The sequence below is a fragment of the Tachypleus tridentatus genome, chromosome 12 (genome assembly GCF_004210375.1).
Source record: "Tachypleus tridentatus isolate NWPU-2018 chromosome 12, ASM421037v1, whole genome shotgun sequence".
NCBI lineage: Eukaryota > Metazoa > Arthropoda > Merostomata > Xiphosura > Limulidae > Tachypleus > Tachypleus tridentatus.
In genome coordinates, this window is record NC_134836.1 from 18,221,733 (window position 1) to 18,249,314 (window position 27,582).

Consider the following 27,582-nt stretch of genomic DNA (forward strand, 5'->3'; position numbering starts at 1 on the left):
TGGTAAAAGGAACAGATTATATCTGAAGTACGAGGACCAGACGATTACTGGAAGAGCAGTATACGATTGAGGTAACTCACGCTATAATTAAAAGTGAATAATACACAGAATACAAGGGCGATAGAAATAGAGAAAGGTAGTTCAAGTTATCAACTGATATTCTAAACAAACTGATTAGACCTACGTAGACATTTGACAACAAGAAGAAGACTATATATATAGCATTTATTATTTGTCAATCATTTCTATAGGTAAAGAATGTTTAACTAGTTCGTATATGTATAGTATTTATGATATGCCAATGATTTCTATAGTGCAAAGAGCTTGTTGTACATCCTTTTAACTATTTCAAGTACATCTATCTTATTTTTTCCGAAAATAAGTAAAGTGCATACTGTTCATTTCTTTTTATGTTATCGCCAACAACACACAGACACCTACTGCAGCAGGATCCTTAGCCCAACACACTTATATATTTACTAAATAACCCTACTATATACAATATTAAATATAAACCTATTATTTTGACATAGTTAAATCTATTAAAAGTGCTCCTTTCTCGTATAGTTAAAACGATTGAAAACTGCTCCTTTTTTATATAGCTAAACTTTTAAACGGTTCATTTCTCTTATAGTTAAATCTATTAAAGTTTCTTTTTCGTATAGTTAAAGTGTTGTGGAATTGAGAATGCACATGACTGGAGTAGAATTCCCCAGTTCCAAAACAGAACTCTTCCAGAAAGTTGTTGTGACAAAAATTCAGAAACTTGTGTAATAGATTCTGAAAATTTCAGACAAAAATACGTAAGTATTAATAACCAACAAGAAGTCATGGGTAAACGTAATGTTTATTGGTATCTGTAACCCCCATAACTCTGCATATGTTGAAATTTGATGAAGAACAAAAGTAAGACGAAGAACTGTTTCGTGCATCAAAAAGTTCAAATATTGTGTACTAAAATGAAGAAATATCAAAATAGCGTATAGTCCATCAAAAATTATAGGCTAAGTACCACCACCCCACCTCATCGTTTTTAGCCTTAGTATAGCATTTCATAGTTAAGAGAAATAAATAAATTTTGTGAAATAAAGCTGATCAAGAAAAAGACAAAAAAATGCAATGGTGGCAGTAAAAACGTCAATAAGTTCCTGTGCGAGCCAATCAAAATTAAGATTATTCATGAAATGAATTCGTGACGTATTCATGGGATAATCACTGGTAAAAAATCAGTTGAATTAACAACTTCTAATGTATAGCAAAGTCAGTGCGTTTTAGTAATATTAGGTGATATTGCTCAGCAACAAAGTTATAATCTAATATTGTTGTTTAATAGAATATAAAGTAATGGTGAAAACTTGCGAAATTAAAATAACTTTATTAAGAAAACGACGTTTTAAGTAATAGCCCTTCTTTAGGTTACCAGTGTTAATGAAACTGTTAATATAAGGGTTGGGTTGAAAGAACATATAAGACGTGGTTTAGAAGCTCGAGAACATATTCCTGCAGCTATAAATAAGGTTTTAGTTTGTCCAGAATTTCGCGCAAGGCTATACAGGGCTACTTGCTCTAACCGTCCCCAATTTAGCAGTATAAGATTAGAGGGGAAGACAGCTAGTCAGCACCACCCACCGCCAACTCTTGGGCTACTCTTTTACCAACAAATAGTGGGATTGACCGTTACATTATAATGCCCTCACAGCTAAAAGAACGAGCATCTTTGGTGGGACGAAGATTCGAACATGCAACCCTCAGATTAGGAGTCGAGTGCCCTAACCACCTGATCATGCCTGGCCTCTACAAATAACCTGAAGAAAGTAGCATATAAATAACAATAACAAAAGTATAAGTCATATATCTTCTGAAAAGAAATTTATATTTATCAAGTGATGGATATTGAGAATAACTTTTAAAACAATAGTATATTGTGGTTGTAAGTCAATTGCATTCGGCAAAATCTCTATATCAACAGACTGTGGTAGATTAAACGATGTAAATTCTGATAAGCACCTTTCAATATGCTGTGGTATTCGAAATTATATTGATCCTGACAAAGGACCCATATGAACATGATTTCATGGCTGAAGTCATGTGTATTTTGGCAACATTGTAAGTTGCAAGTCATTTGTATTTGAGGTCTTATAATTCTTGATTCGAGCTTTATATTTTCAGCCCGTGATTATAAAGGTTATATATATTCTAATAATATCACTACATCAACACACATGAAGTTAATATTTATTGTAATAAAATACAGTAAAACCTGTATAAGGCGCAATCGCACGGGACTGAGTAAAATTTCCGGCTTAGGCAGGTTTTCTGGTTTAGACAGTGAACAATGCAGTTTCTTAATTTATATAATTTCTGAGCGGAACGTTATACTTGCTTGACTCAAGGGAAGTAAGACGTTTCTAAATAAAGTTATAAAACTGTTTATGCTGTATTTATTAGAATAAGAACAAAAAAAGACATTCAAAATATACATAAGTACACAAAATCTTAAATTTATTTGAAGAAAGTGTCCAATTTCAAATGTTTAATTTTTTAACGGTCTTTCTCAAGCGGTTAAGAGAGAACGCCAATTCTACGGCCTTTTCATGAAGTTCATTATCCCCCTTCATTTTTACATACAATTTGATAGTGTTAAAATAACTCACCACTTGCGATGAAGTATGAATTTCTATTTCCTTACTATCTTTTCCATTTTGTTCATCTTCTGAATTTCTCACACTGTTACCATTTTGCGATTCTATTATAGATTTTAAATCAAATTCATCAGTTTCTGTTAAAACATTCTTGTCAACGTTTACAAAACTTTTCGTGTTAACAGAATCATCTGTATTAATCTCATCAATCAAAGCGCAGATAGCCCTTGTGTAGCTTTGAGAGAAATTCAAAACAAACAAACTTCTCAGAGTTTGGATTTCACTAGAATCGTCGTAACAAACAACTTCTCTACAATCTCCCGTCATTATCAAGAATAAATCCACAGTTTCAAAAGCATTTTATTACGCATTTGATTGAATGATTTAAAAATGCAATTGCACCTAGCGTGTCAAGTTTCATGGTCACTTCAGATGCCTCTTACAGTCGTCCATTTTTGCAATAATATGTTAAAACATCAATTTTATGGACTGTATAATTCCATTATCTAGCGGCTATAGAACTGATGTTGTACATGGAGTTAGAAAGACTAAACGAACATTTAAAAGTTGAACTTTTGGGTGACAAGTTGCATTATCTAGGAAAAGTAGAATATGTCTATTTCCTTCTTCCATTCGTTTGTTTAATTTGCTCAAAAATTCTTCGAATATAGCACTTGTTATCCATACTTTATTATTTGCTTTCCATTCCACAGGAAGTTGATTCTTTCTAAAATTTTTGGAACATCGCGGATTTTCACTTTTACCTATTACCCATGGTAAATTTCCCTAATTTTAGGATTAAGGAAGATAAGAATTTATTTTTTTCATGAGAATTATTTAAAGAGTAGAATTTTGCACTTATAAGACAAATATATTTCTACAAATCATGAATCTAATTTAACTGCGTGTGTGTTTTCTTATAGCAAAGCCACATCAAGCTATCTGCTGAGCCCACCGAGGGGAATCGAACCCCTAATTTTGCGTTGTAAATCCGTAGACATACCTCAGAACTGCAAAAATAATGACGGCAGAAAAAGAACAGAATAAAATTAACTAATACTTACAGTAACAAAATATCCGAGAATTCATTAACATTTAAACAAATTATTAATTAAACAATAATTCATTAATATTTACCGAAATTATCAATTAAATGAGAAATTAATATTTAATCAAAAACATTTTTTCTGCCTTATTCGGCCCGGCATGGCCAAGTGGATAAAGCACTTGACTTTTAAGAGTCTCGGACTCGAATCCCCGTTATAACAAACATGCTCGCTCTTTCAGCCGTGGGGACATTATCATAATGTAACGGTCAATTCCACTATTCGTTGATGAAAGAGTAGCCCAAGAGTTGGCGGTAGGTGGTGATGACTACCTGTCTTCCATCTAGTCTTACACAGCAAAATTAGGGACGACTAGCGCAGATAGCCCTCATGTTGCTTTGCGCGAAATTCAAAACAAACTGTCTTACTCAGGTTTTTATCGTACTTGTTGATAAATGAGGTAGATGAAAGACAGTTTTCCGTCCGCATTACGCAAGTTCCGCTATATAGAGTGTCTGTTATAAGAGAAATGTTAAAGATAATGCTGCAAAATTTTGATACTTCCGACTTGTACAAGTTTCCGCCCTTTGCAGTTTTCGGGTAAACAGGTTTTAGTGTATTTAATATAAAAAACTATAGTATTTAACATCATATAGATTTTCATGAAATTTTTTTATTAACGTCTTATTTTAATTGAGTCTTGTGTATTCTTATAAGAAATTTATGTTACCAAACTGTAGTAGTTCAGTTCGTACAGTTACGACAGAAATGTTCATACCCCTGCGTCGTGAGTAGTTTTTTCGTCATAACTTAAAAAGTATCACGATTAGGATAATGAAAGTATATTATGTTATAAACATTACACTAATACACATCTACATAAATTTTTGTCTAAATTGAACGACAAATAAACTTTTTATAAACAAATAACCAAACATAGGAGGAGCAGAAAGTGTTCATGAGTCCACTTTAATGGTCAGTTGTGTAGTCTTTTAGGTAAATTACTTGACGCAATCTCTCCTCATAGCCCTCCATGATCGTTTGACAGTACTCGACTGGTAGTTTCTTCCATTCTTCTTTACAGAAGGCCTCCAACTCTTGCAAGTTTTTTGGATGACGCTGATGAACCCTGGTCTTCAACTCATGCCAAACGTTTTCAATTGGGTTGAGATCGGGTGACTGCGATGGCCACTCCAGAACGTTTATATGGTTCCTCTGCAACTAGGATTGCACATATTTCGATGTGTGCTTAAGGTCATTGTCGTGCTGTAAGATCCAACGACGCCCAAGCCGCATGTTCCGAGCATCATTCTTGATATAAGTGTCTAATATATCAAAGTACTCTTCTTTTTTCATGATTCCGTTGACGCGGTGAAAGCTGCCTACACCAGTAGAGCTGAAGGAACCCCATAGCATGATCGAGCCACCTCCGTGTTTAACTGCATTGACGGTGTTATTTAAAAGATTTTGTTTTTCCTTCCTACGGAAAATGTAGCGAACATCATTGTGTCCGAAAAGCTCGATTTTAGTCTCGTCTGACCAAAGAATACTCTTCCAATAGGTAAAGGGTTTATCTACATGCTTTCTTGCATACTTCAATCGTGCTTCTAAAAGAACGGGCTTTAAATATGGAATTCTACGATGACGGCATACTTTGAACCCAGAAGAGCGTAACATTTTCGTAACTGTTGAGGTGCTTACTTCAACCCCAGTTTCCCTTATCAGTTTCTGTATGTCATTACGTGTTAAACGAGGGTTCCTACTAACTTCTCTGAGAACCTTTCTTTTGGTTCTCTCTAGAATTTTGGTGGGGCATCCGGAACGAGGGAGGTTAGCAGTTGATCCTGTGAGTTTAAACTTGGCAATTATGCTTTGAACAGTAGATTTCGCCACATTAAGTTGAGTAGCAATACCGGAAATAGACACACGAGACTTTTATTTTACAATAATTCGGTTTTTTTAAATCACTGGACAGTTATTTCCTGTTCGCCATGATGACCAAGGAAATAATGACGGAGACAGCGCTAAACTGCCAGGAAGTACATTTTTTGTTGGCTAAATTCCAATAATTATAAACCCAGTGTCTAGTTCTGGAATGTTGTGATGTAGTTTATTCGCCAAACTAAACAACATTGTTACGGGAATATCAGTTATTTTCACACCTTCTGAACTGTACGAACACTTTCTGCTCCTACTATTTTTGCTTATTTGTTTATAAACAGTTTATTTGTCGTTTAATTTACATAAAAATTTATGTAGATGTGTGTTAGTATAATATTTACAATATAGTATACTCCTATTAGCCTAATCGTGATACTTTTAAGTTATGAGCCAAAAACCACTCGGGACGCATGGGTAACAACACTTTCTGTCGTAACTGTATATATTCTGATAATAATTTCATATTAATATACTGTAATAAAAAAGGTCATCTGAACTGTAATGAAAACTTTATATTAATGGATTGTAAAATTTAAGGTCATATATTCTGGGAATAACTTAATTAATATATTGTGTAACCTTACGTTAACATACCATTGGAGTTAAATTTATATTGATCATTATAGCACATTTGTATCAACAGCATATGAAAATTTATATTCATAGTGTAGTAGTTGAGGTACTACAGTTTCTGATGAGAACCTTTCTGGTAAATGAAATAATGAAGTTCTTTCCAAGAACCTGACATAACATTTTTTTTTACAAGGTAGACAGTTAATCAGATGAATTCAAAACGTGTAATAATTGAGAAAACAACTAAAAAAACGTTCTTAGCACGTGTATAAATATCGTTTTAAGCCACTTGCTGTTATTTTTTTTGTTATATTACTATAGGGCTGCCTTGAGTCATTAAAGGATTTTATTGATGACAAATTAATAATGCTGGGAAGTGTAGCAATTGGTATGGCTTTTACACAGGTGAGAAGATTTATAATTAATATTTTTATTATTTCTTTTTTTCAAACAAAAACCTACTTTGCGACAATAAAATACTAAACGTGAATAAACAGTAATTTGCAACTCTTACGTAAAAACATTTTTTCTGAAATGTAATGCGTAGCAGGAAATACGCCATTTGAAAATTTGGATTTTAACCTGACGTTTTTTAATGTTTTATATAAATAAGTGTATCCAAAACCAATAATATTTTGGCAAATTTAATAACTCTTAAGCATTTATAAGGCTCAAAAGTTACACGTGGTATTATGGCTTAAGCCGTTTCACATGTTCTGCAGTTTTAGTTGTGAGCCCGTTATTAGAGTAACAATCAATATTGCTAATAAGTTAACGATAACAGTATATATTACTGATTGCTATATTACTAGCTGCCTTCACTCTCATGAATAGTTCTAAAATTAGATATGGGCGTCTCGACCTTTGGACCCAAGCGTGGTCATTTACTAGCCCATGTATCGCATTAGGTGATCATTAGACTTTAATCGCCAAAACCTAAATCTTATTATAACAAACACTATTTCATCAAAATCTCATTTTCAACCATAAAACAATTTTAAGCTAATCAAAAATTTTTTATCAAGTTTAACCTTTCTATAAAACTTAACATTTCTCTATGCAATCAGACGTTAGAGCATGGCAGCCTTCCCTATAATTTATTATACCAAAATTACGAGTGTTCACGCACAAACAGCCCTTGGGTAGTTTTGTACAAAATTCGGAAACACGAAGACAGGAGCAATATCGGAAACATTTGTGGTTTTCTAACAATAACAGGGTAAGAGCCGTATAATTTTACATTTCATCACACAATGTTCTGCTAGTAACTATTTAATAGGTTTCTCTCTTTTTAGTTTCTCGGAATAGTTTCAGTTTGTAGACTTACCATGGTTGGAAAGAAGAATTTGGATGGAAAGGCAAAGTATCATAAAGCACCTCAAACTGCTAGCTAAGTAAACTGTACTTGTTATATTGAACATAAAATAAATGCGTCTGTTTCTGCAAAATAAATTTTCCAAATGCTATAAAAAAATTAATAGAAGAAATAAATAGATTTGATGGGCATCATTTAAAACAAAAGTTAAGCGTTCTTATTTTATGTTCTATTAATTTACTTATCTAATAATAATTTTTAAGTTCTGGAATTAAACAAATCTACATAGTAATTCAAAACTGTATCTATGGATATTCCTCTGACAGTATTTATGAAACTGGTTGAAATTTTGCATGCAGAATCTTCGTTGCATGAAATATAAACGTGTAACGAACATAAAACAATGAGGCTTTCAGGTTTGACTGAACCAATGTACTTGAACATTATTGTTGACAAGGTTAATATAGTTCGAAACGAAAATGTTAATATTTTCAGTAGTTTTTCAATTGAAGCTCCGTTACAAGGACTAAAACGGTTTTTAAGTACTATATTCACAGATTTTCATATTAACGCATCATTCAAAAACAAGTTTGTTTAAAATCGTTTCCTTTAATTGACAGGGGGATAGAAGAGTATGACTGATTGTGTGAATTTATTTAAAATTTACCGTTTATTGCACAGCTGTTGTTTGTTATGAATTTTGAGGTATACAACTTTCTAGTATATACATACATATTATCAGCCTATCTATTTGTATATTACAGCACTACCGTTGTATCCGTTTTTTGTTCAATCATGAAAATTTAACGTGTATTACGAAACCCCAGGAATATTATAAATATTTAGTTTGCTTCTGGCAGTATAAAAAATATGTTTGCACTGGTGCAAGTTCAACGCAGAAGAACTGGAAACAAACCATGAAAAAATGAATCTTATTAATGACTGTGAAAAAGTGAACAGACCAGCACATTCATAAGGTAATCGATGTTATAAAGATGTGATGGTTGAGAAGACACCTAATCTTGAGGAATGTTAAAAGTTTTTGCAATAATCTGTGATTTATTGCATCTATTATTTCATGTTTTTTTATATAGTCGACTAAAAATTACTTGTATAGTTCGACCTCTAAATTCATATGTTCAAAAACATTTTCATTTAAATTCTACTATTTTGTTATTGATTTCTGTTTTACATTTTATCATACATTTTATGCAATAATTAATATAAAAACGTTAAATGACACGCAATACAAAAAATTTAGTTTCAATCGTGTTAATTAAAGATGCTGCTTCAGAATCTAGAAATTTGATCAAAACTGAACTATTGTTTGTACTTTTCTCACATATTTACTTTTTTAAAGACAATGCATTTTTCTAAGATATTACAAATTGACTTATTTGAAAATTGGTTTTAAGGTTACAAACTTTTATTAATTTTTTTCTTGAATTCTGTATTATTCCTACTTCACTGGGTGGGTTCCAGAATGAACGATTGAAACTAAAGTGTAATTTAGTACAAAAATCACTTCTCTTTCAACTGTGGGTTACCTTATAATGGTAACAGTAGAAATTATCTTTTAGAAGAAAGCCAAAAAATCCCTTGGGGTAGCAAATGCTGTTGATTGGCTGCTCTTCATGTGATTAGCAGTTCAAACTCAAGAATATACTCAAATTCCAAGAGGCTTCCAACTTGCATGTGGTGCATAAGGTGTCATTCAAAACACCAATACTAGTACCTATTTTACAGTAATTTTTTAGTATGGCAGTACTACTTTAACAATATATATATGCTGCCCAACAAATTAAAATCACAGACTATAATGTGGGGCATAGACTATATATTGGTGACTTTGTTTAGCAGCATTTTGATTGAGGCTTGTATTGCATTATAAATACATTTCACTTACTAATAGGTTTAGTTTTACTGCTTGTGTAAATATTAACTTGACTTCACTAATTTGTTTCTAGCTATGCTCATTTCAAAATCAGTATCTAAATACCAATTGTTTAGTGCACAAGGGTGTAATTTTTATATGCAAAAACGGCTCGTTTGGGCTGAGAAAACACTTTACATAGAAGAGCGAACAACGTTCTTCGGTCATCGTCAGGTTCACAAAGAAAGAGGTAACTGACCGGAAGCTGACCACATGTTTGAAAGGGGTTGTGTAACTGTGTGTCGAAATGTAGAGGGCGGTATTAGATGTTTGAATAACGTTGTTCGCTCTTCTATGTAAAGTGTTTTCTCAGCCCAAACGAGCCGTTTTTGCATATAAATTTCTCAACAAGTGGGTTTCTCGTCATCACTGATTACAAGGGTGTAATATTTCCATAATGTTAAAAACCCAATTATTAGCTAAAAATCAATAATGATAATTTTTTTACTTAATCATGTCAGTGATTGTATACTTCCTTCTTGAGAGAAAAGTTGTAGTAAGTAAAAGATGGCAGCTGTGTTCTCAATTAAGATTTATTTTATTTGAACACATTGTATATTATGTATACCTTAAATGAACAACAATTTTGCAAGGTGCTTTTTCTTTTTTATTATTATTATTATGGCCACAACAGTCACTAGCAAACACTACATATGAATAATTAAAAATTATATCCTAGTCAAAACAGCTGCAATCAATTCACTATTAGTAAGTTTTGACAATTTCTATCTTATACAATAAAATATTAATTGTGATAAAGAAGGAAGTGATTATACTTAAGCAAAAACAATTGAAATATTAGTTACTTCATTACCTGATACAAGAGAAAGTTAATTATTACTCACTCAACCATGATGTAGTAAATTGCACAATGAAAAATTATATAAAATATTGCAACAATATAAATACATTTAAACTTCATTAAAAATTTTGATTAAAATCACAGATTGGTGTTGACCATTTTGGCACTACCACTGGAAGACTTTCTGGGAATGTGCCATCAACTATCATAGTTTGATTAGGCTTAATTACTGAACAAGTGTGTGTGTGTGTGTGTGTGTGTGTGTGTGTGTGTGTGTGTGTGTGTGTGCTGTGAATACTTATTCAATTATTAATGGAATGTGGCCTAAGTGGTATCTTCTCACATTACTTCATAGCCTTTTTTGATAGTGTGGGCCAGACAGCATGACAAAACCACTCCAATGATCTGTATTGAAAAAATGTAAAAGAGAGTCAATTACAATTACATTCTATACTTCTCATACATATAAAACTTATTTACACAGATAAAAAAATTTCTTGTATAAATGCTTCTTTTCTGTCATTCTTATTAATAAAGACAACCAGAAACATATGTTAATTCTTTTTTTTTTTTACCAGTTAAAAGTAAATTTGTTCTCAGTTTTCTGAATATACAATAGTGGGTGAGAATGACTCAAAAAACAAGCATGTTCCAAATTCCAATAACAAGATTTGTACCATTAAAAACATGAATTCTATGCTATTTTCTACACATTTTAATGGGAATTTTTAATCAAGAAATTAGAACTTGTAAAATCTTAACTGTGTCCTTCCTTCCATAAAAATCCACATAAACCAGGGGTTCCCAACCTTTTGGCACTCGCGACCCCTAACCTAAAAGTTTGAAACCCATGTGACCCCCTACTTAGGGCTTACTATCAGCAGCTTAATTTTTCTTTTATTTTCTGTGAAGGAGAGGGAAAGAAACATCTAAAAAAATATTTAAAAATTCTGTAATTATTTATTAGCAAATTAAATCACATTGGTCCAACCTGAATTCACAAAAAGAACATATATTTCTTAAACTAATATTAACCTAGGTTTGAACAGCTACCCAACCCAGCTAGTGAGATGCCTGATGTTGCATTTCAGCAGCAAGCTTTGAAATTCGTGGCCATGCGTTTGTTAGAGCCAGTCTCATGTCATCTCCAACATCCAATCTGTTCCTATTCTTTGTTTTTATATTGACAAGAGTGGAAAATCCTGCCTCACACAAGTAGGTAGAAGCAAATGGAACAAGGACACGTAAAGCTATCATGCTGACTTTGGAGTATGACTGATACATAGCGCACCAGAACTGAGTCACGAATTTCACCCTGAAGAGATCACGAGCTGAAGAGTCGTTCCTTAGATCCAGAAATTCATCTTGGATATCATATGGGATGCTGGATACATCAAGTTCAGTACAAAATGGGTTCCTTACCAGGGCCTCCTGTTCCTGTGATAGCTTAGGGAAGTAACGCTCGACTTCCTTTTCTAGAGACTGAAGATGTTCGGTAATCTCATCCTTGAAGAACTGATCCAGATGGATCTGAGACTCATCCGTCACTCCACAAAGTTTTTCAAACATAGCGATGTTTCCAAGACTGGTTTTCCGACGCCAGTTCTGCAGTTTGGAAACAAAGGCCCAAAGACTATCTTGAAAAAGGAGAACATGTGTTTCCCTTCCTTGAAGCTTCAAATTGAGAGTGTTCAGCTGGTCAAAAATGTCGGCTTGGTACGCAACCCTTTTATTCCATGCTTCATCTTCGAAGTGAGCTACAAGATCTTTCCTTTCTTGAGTCTCCAGGAATAGCTTTATTTCATCTTTCATTTCAAAGACACGATTAATAACATTTCCTTTCAACAACCAACGTACTGCTGTGTAGAAGAGAAGGACTTCGTGGTCAGCATTCATGTCTTTGCATAGTTCTTTGAACAGGCGAGTGTTGAGTGCTTGAGTCTTCACATAATTTACAATTTTGATTACAGATTCAAGCACTTCCTGAAGAGAGTCTTACTAGCAAGAGCATATCGGTAAATCATGCAGTGGATGCCCTTTGCTTGAGGTGCTAACTTCTTCACTCTCGACTGGAATCCTGATTTCTATCCCAGCATAGCCGGTGCCCCATCTGTACAAACTCCACACACGTTTTCCCATTGAAGTTCTTCGTCTTGAAAAAAAGTTGAAATTTTTTCCATGACATCATCAGCTTTTGTTGTGGTTTCAAGTGCACTGCAGAATAAGAATTCGTCTTTGATGTCACCTAAATTAATGTATCTCACGAAGACAAGCAACTGAAAACATGAACTTACATGTTGCCTCTTCGAGCTGAAAGGAGAACAAAGGGGAACCCTTGATTTCTGTCAAAACCTGTTCCTTCACATCCATAGACATTTTAGAAATGTGCCTCTGTATAGTATTATTTGACAGGGCTGCATGCTGCATCTTCTTTGCACTGGCTTCTCCAAGAATAAGATTTACTGCTTTCATCATGCAGAGTTTAAGAAGTGTTTTTCCAATCTTTTAAGTTTTTTTTGTTTAGCAATTTCGAATGCAATATCATATGAAGCTTCCACTACGGCTGCACTCTGCTGTTGAAATGACCCACTTCTATTGATTCTTTGGCTTTTAAGACACCGTTCATGGTGTTTGAAGAAATCCAAACTCTTCTTTGCGTGTTCTGGATATTTCGTCTGGAGATGACGTTTGAGTTTTGATGGTTTCATTGACTCTGCACTCAGGACAGCATGGCACAAAACACACTGTGGTTTCTCGATGCCGTCATTGGTGAGTACAGTGGTGAAGCCAATGTTGAGGTAGCATTCTGAGTATCTGCACTGTTTAGCCATGGACACAATTCACCTCTACTGCTTACTTATCTCCTTGTTAAAATAAAATAAAAATGTTCAATAATGAACGCTTTGGTAACTGTAGATCTTACACTGACTACTTGTGGGGGGTGCAGGTAGAGTAATGGGAGCGTGGCCAGTCGCGCAATTCGTCATCCACCAATCAGCAACGGACATGTGACTCACGTGTCTAAAGTGAGCACACACACACTTAATCACAGCTAAACAGACACACAAGCATACGTACATGCGCGTGCACTCGCATACTCGCTACTCACTAGTACACACATACATACAGTTGCAGACGCATACACATTCACTCACAGGCACACATACATACACCCATAATATCACCTAATGACACTGAACTAACGTAGCACACGTTTTGCTTTGCACAGAAAAAAAAATGTAAGAGCATGAAAATGTAATTGATGAAATAAAATTAATGTTATCCCAAGCTACTTCTAACAAGGCTACGCGACTCCCCTGCCAAGGCTTCGCGACCCCCTGGGGTCCAATCCATTGGTTGGGAACCCCGGACATAAACCATAATATTTCTCTTCAGCTTGTTCTTTAATCCTTTATCCCTAAGATAACATATCACCATCTCAGTTAGTTGTCATTCTCGTATATTTAAAAAACCTACTACAGTGCAATCAATTAATGCAAATGGTCTATCATTGGATGATAGTGATAAACTAATATTAAATTGCTAACTAGGTGCACGAATACTGCAACTTCAACATGGTCCTCTCTACTCCCAATTTTATCACTGAATTTGCACTAAACGAAAAAAAAGGTAAATGTACACACATACCGATATAAAAAAATCAACATGGATTTTTTCTCTATGTTAAAATACTTTTAGTTGCATACTTTTGACTCTCTTACCAGAACCTTCTTTGGGCAACAATGTACTGAATAACAAAAGTTTGTTAAACTGTGGAACACTGTTTCAAAGTAAGTATCTCGGCAACAGCAGTGACAATAGCCGATATCTGACATTAAAGTTATTAAACCTGTATAGAATTATGATATATAGAATATAAATTGATTGTTTCCATTTAATAAATATAAGAAAAATACAATAAAACAACAAGCACTCCAAATTAATTATGTAAATAATAAAAACCAAATATTAAAGAAAGTTCATAACTCATGAACAGCATATGACAATATCAGAGTTTTTTCTTTAAACAAAAATTGTCAAAGATGAGTTAGTTTCTTAAATTAGTAAAGAGCATTCACTTGAAATACTATGTAATCAAGCTTTTCTCTTTTTCCAAAAAACTGAAATTTAAAAACCTTTTAATGTCTATGACTTAATTTTTTTATGTTTAATATTGCTGCTAATGTAGTTAAAATTTCCTTCACAACCTAATTCATTTAAATTAAAAAAAAACAAAACTCATTTTATCATAACTTAAATATTTTGGGAGAAATGATTGAAAACACATTAAAATTTCACATACAATTCATTTGCAGGTCAATTACTCCCTGTAAGAAACCAAAAAATGGTTAACAGTTTTATTTCTGAAATAAAATTTTCAATGCTAATCAGAATAAAACAATTCTTTAGGGGGGGGGGGAAAACAATCTTTGTTGGTTAAAATCCTTGAAATAGGTTCAAATTACAAATCACTCACACTTCAATGTTCAAGTTATCAAGTGAAAAAAAATACAAAACTTTTAATTCCTTAGAATACCTCTAAACTTCATATTTGAAAAAAAACAAAATTAACTTAATGTTTAAATTTTTTCATTTTCTACACAAGTCCAACTTTGGAAGAATATCAGGGAATTCTAACAATAGGGTCTACATTTTGAGTGAACAGCAGATTTCATACTCAGAAAGAGGTGTGTTCACACTTCTCTCAAAACTAATCTTACAGAAATAGATCAGATCAAAAGGTTTCTTTATGTATTTCTACTATTACAATCTAATACAGATATTACACTTCACACAATTATTGCTAATTTCTTGTTAGAAAAAACCATATTTAAACGTTTTACAACTGATCATATAGCTACTTTTTTTGTACTGGTTTCTTAATTAATATCCCACAAGCATGAGTCATTTTATGCATAAAATTTTCAAATATGTAAGCACTGCACTATGGTTTAAAACTGTTTCTTTTAATCCAATCATATTAACTCAAGTGCAACATGACCACTTTAGAGTGATATTTATCAGCAACTAAACAGTAGCAAATTGTAACAAATTAGAAAAAACAAATGAATCCAACATTGTTTTTGAGTTTACTGTATAATTCATAAAATTCTGAGTGCTATTCCTCAAATAAGTATTCACTTTCTGTTTACACTGTAAAACAAGTCCTATATTCAAGAAATCAAATCCATGTTTACTGTTACTCCCTATACAGTATATTCTACTTCCTGGAAGTCAAGTGAAAGTTTACTGTTATTCTTTACTCAATGTCTCCAGACTTCTAGAAAGCAGATCAATGTTTACTATTATTTCCTGTTTACTATATCCTAACCTTCTAGAGCCAAGTCAAAGTTTGCTGTTACTCCCTACACACTATATCCTACCTTCTGGATGGTTGGTTGGTTTGGTAATTATTGGCACAAAGCAATTAGGCTATCTGCACCATACAGCCAGGAAAAAATTAAAGTAAAATTATTAAAGTACTTAAAAGGAATCATGTTAAAATAAAACAGGGTCCAATGTTTGAACTAAAAACTAAAGAGTTAAAAAGGCCAAGCCCTTAAAAATTTAAAAACAAAATTAAGGTGGACAGCATCACCATCGCCAATGGCATTATCCAATGTGAAGGGGGAACCAAATGGTAAAAGTATGTATAAAATGGTGCTATTGCTCACAATTGTAACAACAGCATGACAGTAAAATGTAGGTTATTGTGACCTGAGTGTCACACAGACCACATAATGTTGCACTAGTCCTAGATAAAAGAAAATGATATGGTAAGTTAAAAAACTGTGACCATTGCATAGCCTACCTAAGACAATTTCTTCCTTCTGACCTTCTGGAATCAAGACTGTCAAAATCCAATAGAGGGTTCAATCTCATAAAGCTTGTTATCACATTGCTCACTCCAAGTCATTTGCCAACTAGCATTGAGTCAAGCCTTGAACATGGAACCGTAGTCCGTGTGAGAGACAGGCACAACCATGATAACATCCAACCACAGACAGACTTGGCTGTGGTGTTGGCGAACTTGTTCCCGCGAAAACCAACGTGGTCTGGTATTCAGAAGGAAGGAAAACACAACTCCAGGTGGGATGCTGTGGTAAGGATTGAAGTTTTGCCACATACAATAAAGGCAACTTAAAATGGCAGAGGTGTAGAGGAGGTTCATGAGACTTGGTGTATAAACTCTGGACTTGGGAAGTGCAGAAAGTCCCAGTGCAGAACTGAAGCCCCTGATAGCAAACAGGATTCAACATCTTCAAGGCCAAGGTCCTAGTAGAGCCATAGACCCATAGTCCATTTCTGATCAAGTGAGGGCACAAGAGATTTTTAGAATAGAATATTGATCTGCTCCCAGAAAGGTGGAAGAGAGGACAAAAAGGATGTTTAGTACCCTTGTACACTTGACATGTTGCTGCTTGATACGTGGAATAAAGATCAGCTTAAGGTTAAAGATAAGCTACAACAACTTTGCCTCAGGGACCACAGAAAGCACAACTTCTTCAAGATAGAGCTTATTGTGATCTGAGTGTAACACAAACCACACACTGGTGCATCAGTTCCAGATGAAACAAAATGATGAGTTAAAAAACTGTGAACAATGCATAGTCTAGTTAGAACAACTTCCTCTTTCCAATCCTTACAGAAGATGGCCAAAGTCCATTATAGGGTTTTGTTTTCACATTGCTTACTCCATGTCGACTACCACCTGGCACGGAGCCGAGCCTTGAATCAGGACCACAGTCCAAGCATGGAACAGGCTCAGTGATGATAATGTCAGAGCAGAAAGATTTAGCTACGGTGTCGGCGAGCTTGTTTCCCAGAATACCAACGTGGTCTGGTATCCAGAAAAACTGGATAGAAATAGATGTTAAAGAGAAATGGGCAGGTTGGTTTTGAATATCAGTGAGAACAGGGCGTGAACCAATGTGAAGAAATTCCAGGGCCAGTAGAAAACTAAGTGAGTAAGTATAAATAGTGCAGTTTGAGTACTGCTTAGCTTCTATGTGATCCAGGGCAAAAGAAATGGCATACAGTTCAGCAGTGAACAAACAAGCTGTAGAGGGGAGTCTGCACACAACCACTGAACCACAAAAAACCATGGCAGAGCTCACACAGTCACCTGATTTCAAACCATCTGTAGAAACAGGAATAGAAGGATGGTTCAAAAAATGTTCTGCAAATAGCAGAAAGTATTTCCAATCGGAAGTGTCTACTTTTCTCAGATTACTTATAGATAGGTAACAATTGGACTGTAAGAAGCCATGGTGGGATGGGCTAACCAGTAGATACAGCAATGTTATCCAAGAATAGAGCCAATTTATCCAACTGCACCTAGATACGAAGGCCAAAAGGAGCAATAGCAGACCATCTGTTCTGAAAAAGTATGGCCCACAAAGGAAGGAAAACACAACTGCAGGTGGAATGCTTTGGTAAGGAACGAAGTTTCGAAGCATACAGTAAGGACAGTTGCAAACAGCAGTGATGAAAAGAAGGTTCATGAGACTCTATGTATAAGCTCTAAACTGGAGAAGTGCAGAAAACTCTAGTGCAGAGCCGAAGTGCTCGATGATGAATAGGGTCCAACATCTTTAAGGCCTGGCAGAACCATAGACCAGTGATCCATAGTTGAGTTTCGATCAGATAAGAGCACGATATATCATTAGCATAGAATGTTGATCCACTCCCCAAGTGGTAGAAGAGAGGACATGGAGGATGATCAGCACTCTTATACATTTGACCCGTAGCTGCTTGATATATTGTATAAAGGTCAGCTTACGGTCAAAGATAAGCCCCAAGAGCTTTGTCTCAGGGACCACAGACAGCACAATTTCACTAATACGGAGTTCAGGATCAGGATGAATGCCTCATTGGCAGCAAAAGTGCATGCAAATGGTTTTAGAGAGAGAGAGAAGTTAAAACCATTTGCTGTGGTCCACTTCAGTAAATGATTGAAGGCAGTCTGTAGCTACTGCTCAATATACCTCATGTTCGACAGCTGACACGAGATGTGAAAGTCGTCGACATAGAGCCTGTTTGCAACAATGAGAGGAAGTTGCATTAATTAATATACTGAAAAGTGTGACACTCAGAACACAGCCCTGAGAGACTCCCAGTTCCTGTAGAACAGAACAGGAAAGTGTCGAATCCACACGAACTTGGAATCTCCTGTACATTAAGAAATTTTTTTAAAAAATGAGCAAATGGCCACATAACCCATACATATGGAGGTCTCGCAAAATGCCATACCTCCATGCTATATCATAAGCCTTCTCAATGTCAAAGAATACCGATACAAGATGTCATTTGAGAAAGACTTCTCTGATTGACGTTTCAAGTGGAATCAAGTGGTCCACGGTGCAGTGCTGTTGTCAGAACCCACGCTGGGTGGGCGAGAGAAGGTTGTTTGATTCAAGGAACCAAACAAAACAAACATTAACCATCCTCTATAAGATCTTACAGAGACAGCTTGTCAAAGCAATTGGATGGTAGTTTGAAGGAATCTTGGGTTCCTTCCCAGGCTTAGAGAAAGGTAGGACAACAGCCTGGCGCCAGGCACCAGGAAAAACATTCTCCAGCCAGATCCAGTTAAAAACAATCAGAATAAAAGGAAGAGAAGCAGGAGAAAGATGGTGCAGCATGTCACAGTGTATATTATCATGTTCAACCAATGTACTGCCAAACCAATGAAGGGCCAGTTTCAGTTCCATCAGTGTAAAGAGGCAATTACAGTAATAGAAACAATCACCTCAAAGGTAAGAGGTGATTGCTCTGCATGAGTCTTGATAACTAAGAAAGTGGAAGAAGCAGAAGTACTAGATACCTGGCAAAAGCTTTCACCAAGAGTATCAGCTACTTCCTAGCCATCAGAAAGCAAGATCGAGAGAAGGACAGAATTATATAGCCCACTGATCTTTTGAATCTTGTCCCATGACTTTGGAACTGGTAATAGAAGATATGCCAGTTGTGAACTTAATCCAAGATTCCTTCTGGCTTTGATGTCTTACCCACTGAGCACGTGCACAGGTCCACTGAAAAGCAATGAGGTTCGAGAGTGTGAGATATCTATGGAAAGTATCCCAGGCCCGTTATTTGAGCCTTCCATGCCATGTGGCAGGCAGGATTCCATCACAGATGAGAATATAGTGGAAAACGTGTCAAGGTTTTAGGAATACACCAAGCAGCTGCTTGTACAATACAGTCAGTTACTGCTGCCACACAGTCATCTATTAATGGCTTACAGACGATGACAGGATTATGTTCTGCAAGAGCAGTGAAAGAGGGCCAGTTTGCCTGATCCAGCTTCCACTGGGACACATAGATTGGGTGGCATCGATCATGGCCAGTCTCTCTCAAAATTATAGGAAAATGATCACTGTCTAGTGGATTATTGTCAACCCTCCATGAAAAATGGGAAAATAATGAAGGGGAGTAAATTGAGAGATCAAGAGCAGTGAAGAACTGACTAGATGCATGAAAATAAGAAGAACCAGTATTGAAAAGAGCATATGCTTTACAGAATGACCCCTCCTATCAATACCAGCACTTCCCCAGATGGGATGATGTCCATTCAAGTCCCCCAGGATGAAAAAGGGAGATGGCAACTGTTCAATAAGAGCATCAAGTTCTGATTGATCATTTGTCTCTCCAGGCAACAGGTAGAGAGAACAAACAGTGATGATATGACCCAAAGAAACATGGAAGACTTTGGCCTCTGAGGGTGTGTCAAGTGGCAAAGACAAGGTGGGCACATGCTGATCAACGATGCTACCCCTCCATGCACTTGTTCATCACACAGTCTGTCATTTCTGTACATAGAAAACTGCCAAAAGGTGACTGTATCAGCAGGTTTCAGAAATGTTTCCTGTAAGGAAAGACATACAGGATGGTAGGAAGCAATCACTGCTTTGATATCATCCAGATTAAAAGGTAAACCTCAACAGTTCCATTGTATCAGGGTGGCCATTTTTATTTATGTGTAGAAAAATTGGGTGGAGAATCCTTCTGTTTATGACCACATCTTTTTCCCTTACTGTCCTTATTCAAAGGAAGTCTATCAATCTCCATGAATCCTGCTCTGGGTTGATTGGGCAGGTCTTTGATGTTGGAAGGGGATTCCAGTGACTGAGGACGTGAACAAATGTGTGTTTTGCATCTTGGGGTGAGAGATGTACATGAAGAAATGCCTGTACCTGGAACCAAAGGATATGAATCTTGGGGTTTGTTGGAATGTATGTAAGAACAGAGATGGGTGTTGAAGTTGATTCATCAACTTTTTGTAACCATGGAGGTTAAAAGAGTTTTCATTTGTTTGGAGAACGATTCTTTTGAAAGCACAGAGAGATCTGTCTGCACTCCCACTGTAGTTGTGGAATGAAGTGCAGCAGCATACGTTCGAGATGAGGTGGTGGACAGCAATTTTCGAGCCTCGGGATAAGTAATGTTATGAATCATTTTCAAATGCTGCACCTCTTTTTCTTCCAACCATTTAGGGCAAGAACAAAAGTAGGACAGATGAAAGCCATTGCAACTGATGCAATGAGAGTCCGTTTCACACTCGTAGGCATCATGGTCCCTACCACCTCAATGAGCACATGTCAAGGAACCACAACACGAGTCTTAGAGTGACCAAACTGCTGACTCTGGAAACATCAGAGGGGGTTTGAAATGTATGGCCATACCCTGTTTCGTGAGCTCTATACCCAAACACCAGCATCAGATACAATGTCCACAACACCTGCTGAGAACATCCAACACTGGTACTTGGTTGACCCTAGCCTGAGTGGACCAGCTGATTGACACAAGGGGGCCACCCCAAGGCTGCCTGTCTACAGGAATTCAAGGCCAAAGTGGTGTGTTAAGGTTGGACACTTCAACCACCAGGATCCTCTCCTCCCCTTCATGGGTTACTATGCACGACAAACACGTGGGTGGATATTTAGATCCCAGAGGAGGTAAACTGAAAGAACAGAACCTTCCCTGGAAGGTCTCCTCACCACATACAGGAATCCACATTGAGGGGTATTGCGACCCAAGTGTCATGTATTTAGGGACAAAGATAGGGTGAGCACAGGCTGATCAGCCAGCAGTGCCATTCTTCCATCACACAATCTGTCATTTCTATATAAAGAAAACTGCCAAAAGGTGACTGTATTGGCAGGTTTCAGAAATTCATCCTGTAGGGAAAGACACACAGGATGGTAAGAGTCAACCAGAGCTTTAATGGCATCCAAATTAGAATGAAAACCTCAACAGTTATACTGTATTAAAATGGCCACTTTTACTTATGTGAAGCAGAATTGAATTGAGAGCCCACCTGTTTTTGACCATGTCATTTTCCTTTACTAGATGGTCTATTGACCTCCATAAATCCTGCCCTGGGTCGAGTGGGCAGGTCTCTATTGGTAGATGAAGATTTCAGCAACTAAGAGTATGAACAAATAATCATTCTGTATCTCAGGGCCAAGGAAGAAGATGACCCAAAGAAATGCCAGAAGCCAGAGTCACAGTAAGTGGAGATGGGGAGCCACTAGAAGGAATGGTGAGGACAGACGTAGGTATCTACGTTGATTTGTCAACTCTCTTAATCATGGAGAGAAAAAACTTCTTCACATGGTTTGAAAACGATTCTCTTGAAGATAGAGAGATCTGTCTGCACTCCCACTGTAACAGCCTATCTCCAAGATGAAGTAGTGGACAGTAGCTTTTGAGCGTCAGGGTAAGAAATGTTGTGAACAATTTTTCAAATGCTGTACCTCTTTTTCTTCCACCCATCTAATGCAAGAACAAAAGTAAGAGGGGTGAGGGCCACTATACTTAACACAATCAGGGTCCATTTTGCATTTGCAAGCATCATGGTCTTTGCCACTGCAACAAATACACGTCAATGAACCACAACATGATGTCTTCGAGTGATCAAACTGCTTTCATTGGAAACATCTGAGATGGTTTGGAATATGTGGCTCCACCTTGCAATTTAGATAACCTGCCTTGATGGTGGCCAGTAGACATGGTGATGTAAACGTCAAAATTAGGACACTGGTCGGCATCACAATTCCATCTTTGAAAGTGGATATACGCATTACTGCAGAAACTCTTTTGGTGGAGAAACCAGCGAAGATCTCCAATTCGGGAATATTCTTCAATTCCCTCTCAACAGCAACTCCTCCTGATGAATTAAAAGTAGCACAGGGAGTCACCTCAATTGGTATATCCCCAATGACTTTTAAATACAAAAAGAGTTCACTCTGTTTTGAAGTGGGTTTTTCCACCAAAATGTCACCAGAATAAAGCTTTTTTACTGATTTAGGAGAGCCAGCAAGCCCCCTCTTGTCCCTTCTGCATAAAAAAGGGAGACATTTGCCCTAACGATTTGTCTGAAAGAGAATGTAGTATAAGAAAATGAGGTACAACAAATGTTACAGATGTTGAAGATTGCTGCTTAGAATCTTCAAGACAGTCATTTACCTATGGACTGTTTTATTACTATTTTATTTAAGTTTTTTTTTGAGGATCCATAAGGGAAAAAAAAAAGAATATTTCAGTGCCCACTGACCCCACCCATCATGTCACCCTACAACGGGATGCACTACAATGCCAAACAAGGACACTGCATCAATGCCAGGGTTTCATGAGAACTATACCTAAACACTAGCATCAGACACAATGTCCACAACACCCATCAAGAATGTCCAATACTGGTACTTTGTTGACCCCAGCCCAAATGGATCAGTCAACTGATCCTGGGAAGGCCACTCCAAAGCTGCCCATCTACAGAAATTCAAGGCCAAAGTGGTGTGTTTGGGATGGACCCCTCAACCACCAGGATCCTCTCCTCCCTTTCATGGGTCGCCTTCCACAGCAAACACATGTGGATGTTTAGATTCCTCAAGAAGTAAATTGAAAATTTAGAACCTTCTCTCTGGGAGGTCCCTCTCACCACATACAAGAATCCACACTGGAAGCCAGATTGAAGTTTATCATTCCCTATGCAATATATCCTACCTTCTAAAAGTAATACAAAATGTTTACTGTTATTCCCTATACAATACATCCTACCTTCTAGAAGTGATACAATGTTCACTGTCATTCACTACACAATATATCCTACCTTCTAAAAGTAATACAAAATGTTTACTGTTATTCCCTATACAATACATCCTACCTTCTAGAAGTGATACAATGTTCACTGTTATTCACTACACAATATATCCTACCTGCTAGAAGTAATACAAAATGTTTACTGTTATTCCCTATACAATATGTACAACCTCCAAAGAGTTGGATCAAAGAATACTAATATTCCCCATGACCTACCAGTCAGGTCACATTTATTAAACATTTTATACAAATTAAAAGGTTACACTCTTTTCACCATTTGACTAGAAATAAATGAAAAAATAAATTTTATTTATGTTTATAAGGTACACAGCAGAATAAAACCACATTTGTGAAATTAATTATTAGCTTTGATAAAATGATTTAATTTCTGGTCTCATTTTATTTTATACCTTCATCCACAATATTTACTGCACACAGTCAGATTAATTTATTTCTAATTTATCAGATTAACATCTTTAAAAGGATACTTCCAAAATTATATTGCATTATGAAAAACATAAAACATGACAAGATAGTTAATTATAAACAGTTGTTACATAACAATACTGTAATCCTAGGGCAAACAGGTGGCCACTCAGAATATGCATGAACCACTAAGGGATTTTATGTTAAGCTTAAGACTACTTAAAATTGTTTCCTAAGGCTACCAGCATAAATAACATACTTCAACAAAAGCAATTCCTACTGCTGCTCCACCAACAATTCCTGCTTTCTGTTGCATGAACTTTGCAAGAGCATCAGAGCAAGGCTACGTAGGAAGAATTAAAATTCAATTATAATAATGTTCAATAATTTTCTTTCATTTTATTTTTAAACAGTAAGCAGAAGAAAAAATGTTTTAACTATTCTACAAGGTTGTACAGCAATACATTTTAAAATATACTTGTAAAATAATAGCAATGACACAAATTCTGATATTTATAGTCATAGTTTATCCAAACAAAACATTTTGAGTTTTTCATTAAAAAATGGCTAAGAACAAACCATAAAAAATTCAAACCCATTAATTACTTGAGTTATAAGAATATTATCCATATGAACATAAAAAGCTTTGCAGTTTATTTTTTTATGAAAACAATATCAAGTTTTAAAAATAGCAAATGAAAATACTGCAAGCCATTTTATTTAACACATCAGCTTTTCTGGTAGTTTTTACCATCAGTTTGCTATGAAACACTCCTTTAGAGACAAAAACATCATTAAAGAGTAATCTGTTTTTAAAGTACTTCCCTTACATCTGCACGCTTGTGATTAACATTTCAAATATTAGTTTAATTTACCTTCTTTTTCTATTCATTGGCTTAAAATGCTGAGAAGTGGCATAATTTATTTTCTTTATATTATAATGAAAGAAACCATCATTTATGCAGCAACTTCAATGATACAAGACAAATGCATTCATGATCATACCCTGTCACACTTACCAAAAACAGGCTTTTAATGAAATGCATTTATTGCACACCTAGAAATGGACATGTATTATGTCAGATTGAATCAACAGTATTTTAAACATTTATCATCAAGACAGACTGAAAGACAAACCATCAAATGCATAAACATTTGTTTTAATTTATATATTTATTTAATGTATTTTTAACAATAATCCATAAGATTAATTAAAAACAAGGACATCAGTTAAATCATAAGGATGGTGGTTTTAAATTATCACTGAACTGCTTCGATCAACTAACTACTTACAGATTTAGGGCCTATTAAAAAGATACTACTGGAAACAAGATTTAAAATCTAATAAAACTATTATAAAAGATGTTTAACCTTTATTGCTTTAATGAAATTCAGTCAAAAAAAGATTACTTTTAAGAAAACCAAAAGTACTTAGCCAAATATAACAAATATTGCCAAGTTGCAAGTATATTATAATATGTTTTCTTGTACAAATACCTCTTACTTGATCACCTTAGAATTAATCAAAACTTATTTTATCTGAATATTTTTACTGTGCTTTTTATTTCATGTAATAACTTATAATTAATCAACCCCATACTTTAGAAGTAATGGTGAAGTAATTCTGGATTTAATGGCAGGCTTTTAGTAAAATGTACAAACTATTTATTCTTGAAATACAAAAAATACATGGCTACTTTACCATAGTATAAAGGTCATGTGAGGCTTCTGTACAGTTACTTTGATTCTCACAACAACTTGGTGGCAAGGTGTGGTTAAGAACAACATACCAATCCGTAATATTTGCAGCTCCACAGCAGTGCAACTGTGTGCAAGAAATAAATGTATTAAACTTTTAGGTTTCATTTTAAAAGTGATAATTTTTTTTTATGATTATTGTACATGTAAAATTCTGAAAACTGTTAATAATAGCAGTGATTAAACAAAAACGGATTTATAAATTGTTACATATTGATACACTGATTAATATACATTAGCAGTGTATTAATCCAAATTGACAGTGGTTATTACTCTGATCTTGAGCATTTAGTAGTAAACAAATATTCCACTAATTGACTAATTTCTACAGACATCAGCTGATATTACATATCACAAGAAACATTACATTAAAAAAAATGAATACAATCTCTAACAATTATAACTAGAAATTTGGATTTTGAACAAATTACTTTGGTCTCAGTAGAAAACTCCAGGTGTCACCACTTGAGATGTTATACAAAACATTAAATATATGCAAAAAGAAATGTGCAAAATATCAAATCGTCATAGCTTAGCTACTTTGTTTTCAAAATTAGTAATTATATTAACAACAATTTCAAAATATAATTTAGTTATCATTAGCCTAATTACAAAGTTCAAACTTTATTTTTTGTCTTTTGAAATAATTTTAGTTGTACCAAGTATATTATACAGAATGTTTTTAACACACAAAAGGTTTAATAAATAAAGTGCTAAACAAACTCAATTTTTAAATACAAAAGGTCATTACCTCAAAACAAAACAAAAAAACTCACTAAGTATTTATTTACAAAATGACAAACCAATGTTACCAAAAGAGGAATTTACAAGACTGAATTTCATTTGATTGCATGCTCAACTTACAATATGTAGCTTCTATTGTTACAGTTATGGCATGTTATTAAAATAACACTGGAAAAATTAAATACTCTGAAAAGTAAGAATGCATTAAATATTAAAACCTTTTATTTTCGATATATATGTTGTAATGTTTCATTTCCTTTGGACTTCAACACTGTCCTACATTTCACAGTTAATCTGTACATTTGAAAAGTCTTTCAGCATTAAATTTTCGAATTTGTCATTATCTCTAAATGTTTTAAAAGTTCAGCATTACTGGAAACATTTTATCATATTAAAAAATTCCAATACACTGCATACTTATCCACTACTGTAACTACTCATGCTAAAACACAGAATAGTACATCAAAACACAATATACTTCTTTTATTACAAATAGACCTAACAACGGTATTGTGATTGATTTTCACTAAAAATCATTTGCTTGTTTAAACAAGCTGTTTTTTTAATAGATCTATATACAATATAAATTAAAACCAGAAATTTTAACATAAAAATTTAAAGCACTTTCCACCAAAACATTATCTTTTCTAAACCTAAATATGTCACTTAAAATGAATTTTTGTTTTCAAGAGCTATTCAAGCACCAGTGCAAACCCTGAATAATCACTAAGCTATGTAGGTATGTTTGTATTTTCATTATCATGATATTTGACCCATAGTATCAAGTCATTCAAAATTTCCATGAAATTCAAACTACTTTTAACATTAATATTAATAACCTTACAATCAATTTTAACCAATGTCCATTTGTTTTATAGCAAAACCACATTTAGGTATTTGTTACAAAGTCACAGAAAATCAAATCCCTGATTATGGTATAGTAAGTCTATAGACCTACCAATGTTCCATCAAGGAGATAACATCAATAACCATAATTTTTTGTTCCTTGTTTGTTTGTTTTTGAATTTTGCAAAGCTACTCGAGGGCTATCTGTGCTAGCTGTCCCTAATTTAGCAGTGTAAGACAAGAGGGAAGGCAACTAGTCATCACCACCCACCACCAAGTCTTCGGCTACTCTTTTACCAACAAATAGTGGGACTGACCATCACGTTAAAATGCCCCCACAGCTGAAAGGGCGAGTATGTTTGGCGCGACAGGGATGCAAACCCGCGACCCTCAGATTACAAGTCGCATGCCTTAACACGCTTGGCCATGCTGGGCCTCTTTTTGTTCCTAAT

General features: G+C 35.0%; 2 protein-coding genes across 3 annotated transcripts in view; one reads left to right on the forward strand and one right to left on the reverse strand.

The window, feature by feature from the left end:
• Positions 1–10,547, forward strand: part of LOC143235044 (CD63 antigen-like) — a 35,665-nt gene extending 25,118 nt beyond the window's left edge. Inside the window, exons 5-8 of one of the 2 annotated variants that reach the window (XM_076472797.1) lie at positions 666–803; positions 6,524–6,607; positions 7,498–7,596; positions 8,282–10,547. In XM_076472797.1, the coding sequence (XP_076328912.1) occupies positions 666–803; positions 6,524–6,607; positions 7,498–7,596 (321 nt within the window). In that variant the 3' untranslated portion in view covers positions 8,282–10,547. Of the gene's footprint in view, positions 1–665; positions 804–6,523; positions 6,608–7,497 lie in introns of both variants that reach the window. The other variant, XM_076472796.1, reaches the window with a different exon arrangement.
• Positions 10,035–27,582, reverse strand: part of LOC143235046 (CD63 antigen-like) — a 30,623-nt gene continuing 13,075 nt past the window's right edge. The window contains exons 5-7 of the mRNA XM_076472798.1: positions 25,485–25,607; positions 24,042–24,125; positions 10,035–10,657 (exon numbers count right to left, since the gene is read on the reverse strand). Coding sequence (XP_076328913.1) covers positions 10,592–10,657; positions 24,042–24,125; positions 25,485–25,607 — 273 coding nt within the window. The 3' untranslated portion in view covers positions 10,035–10,591. The remainder of the gene's footprint in view (positions 10,658–24,041; positions 24,126–25,484; positions 25,608–27,582) is intronic.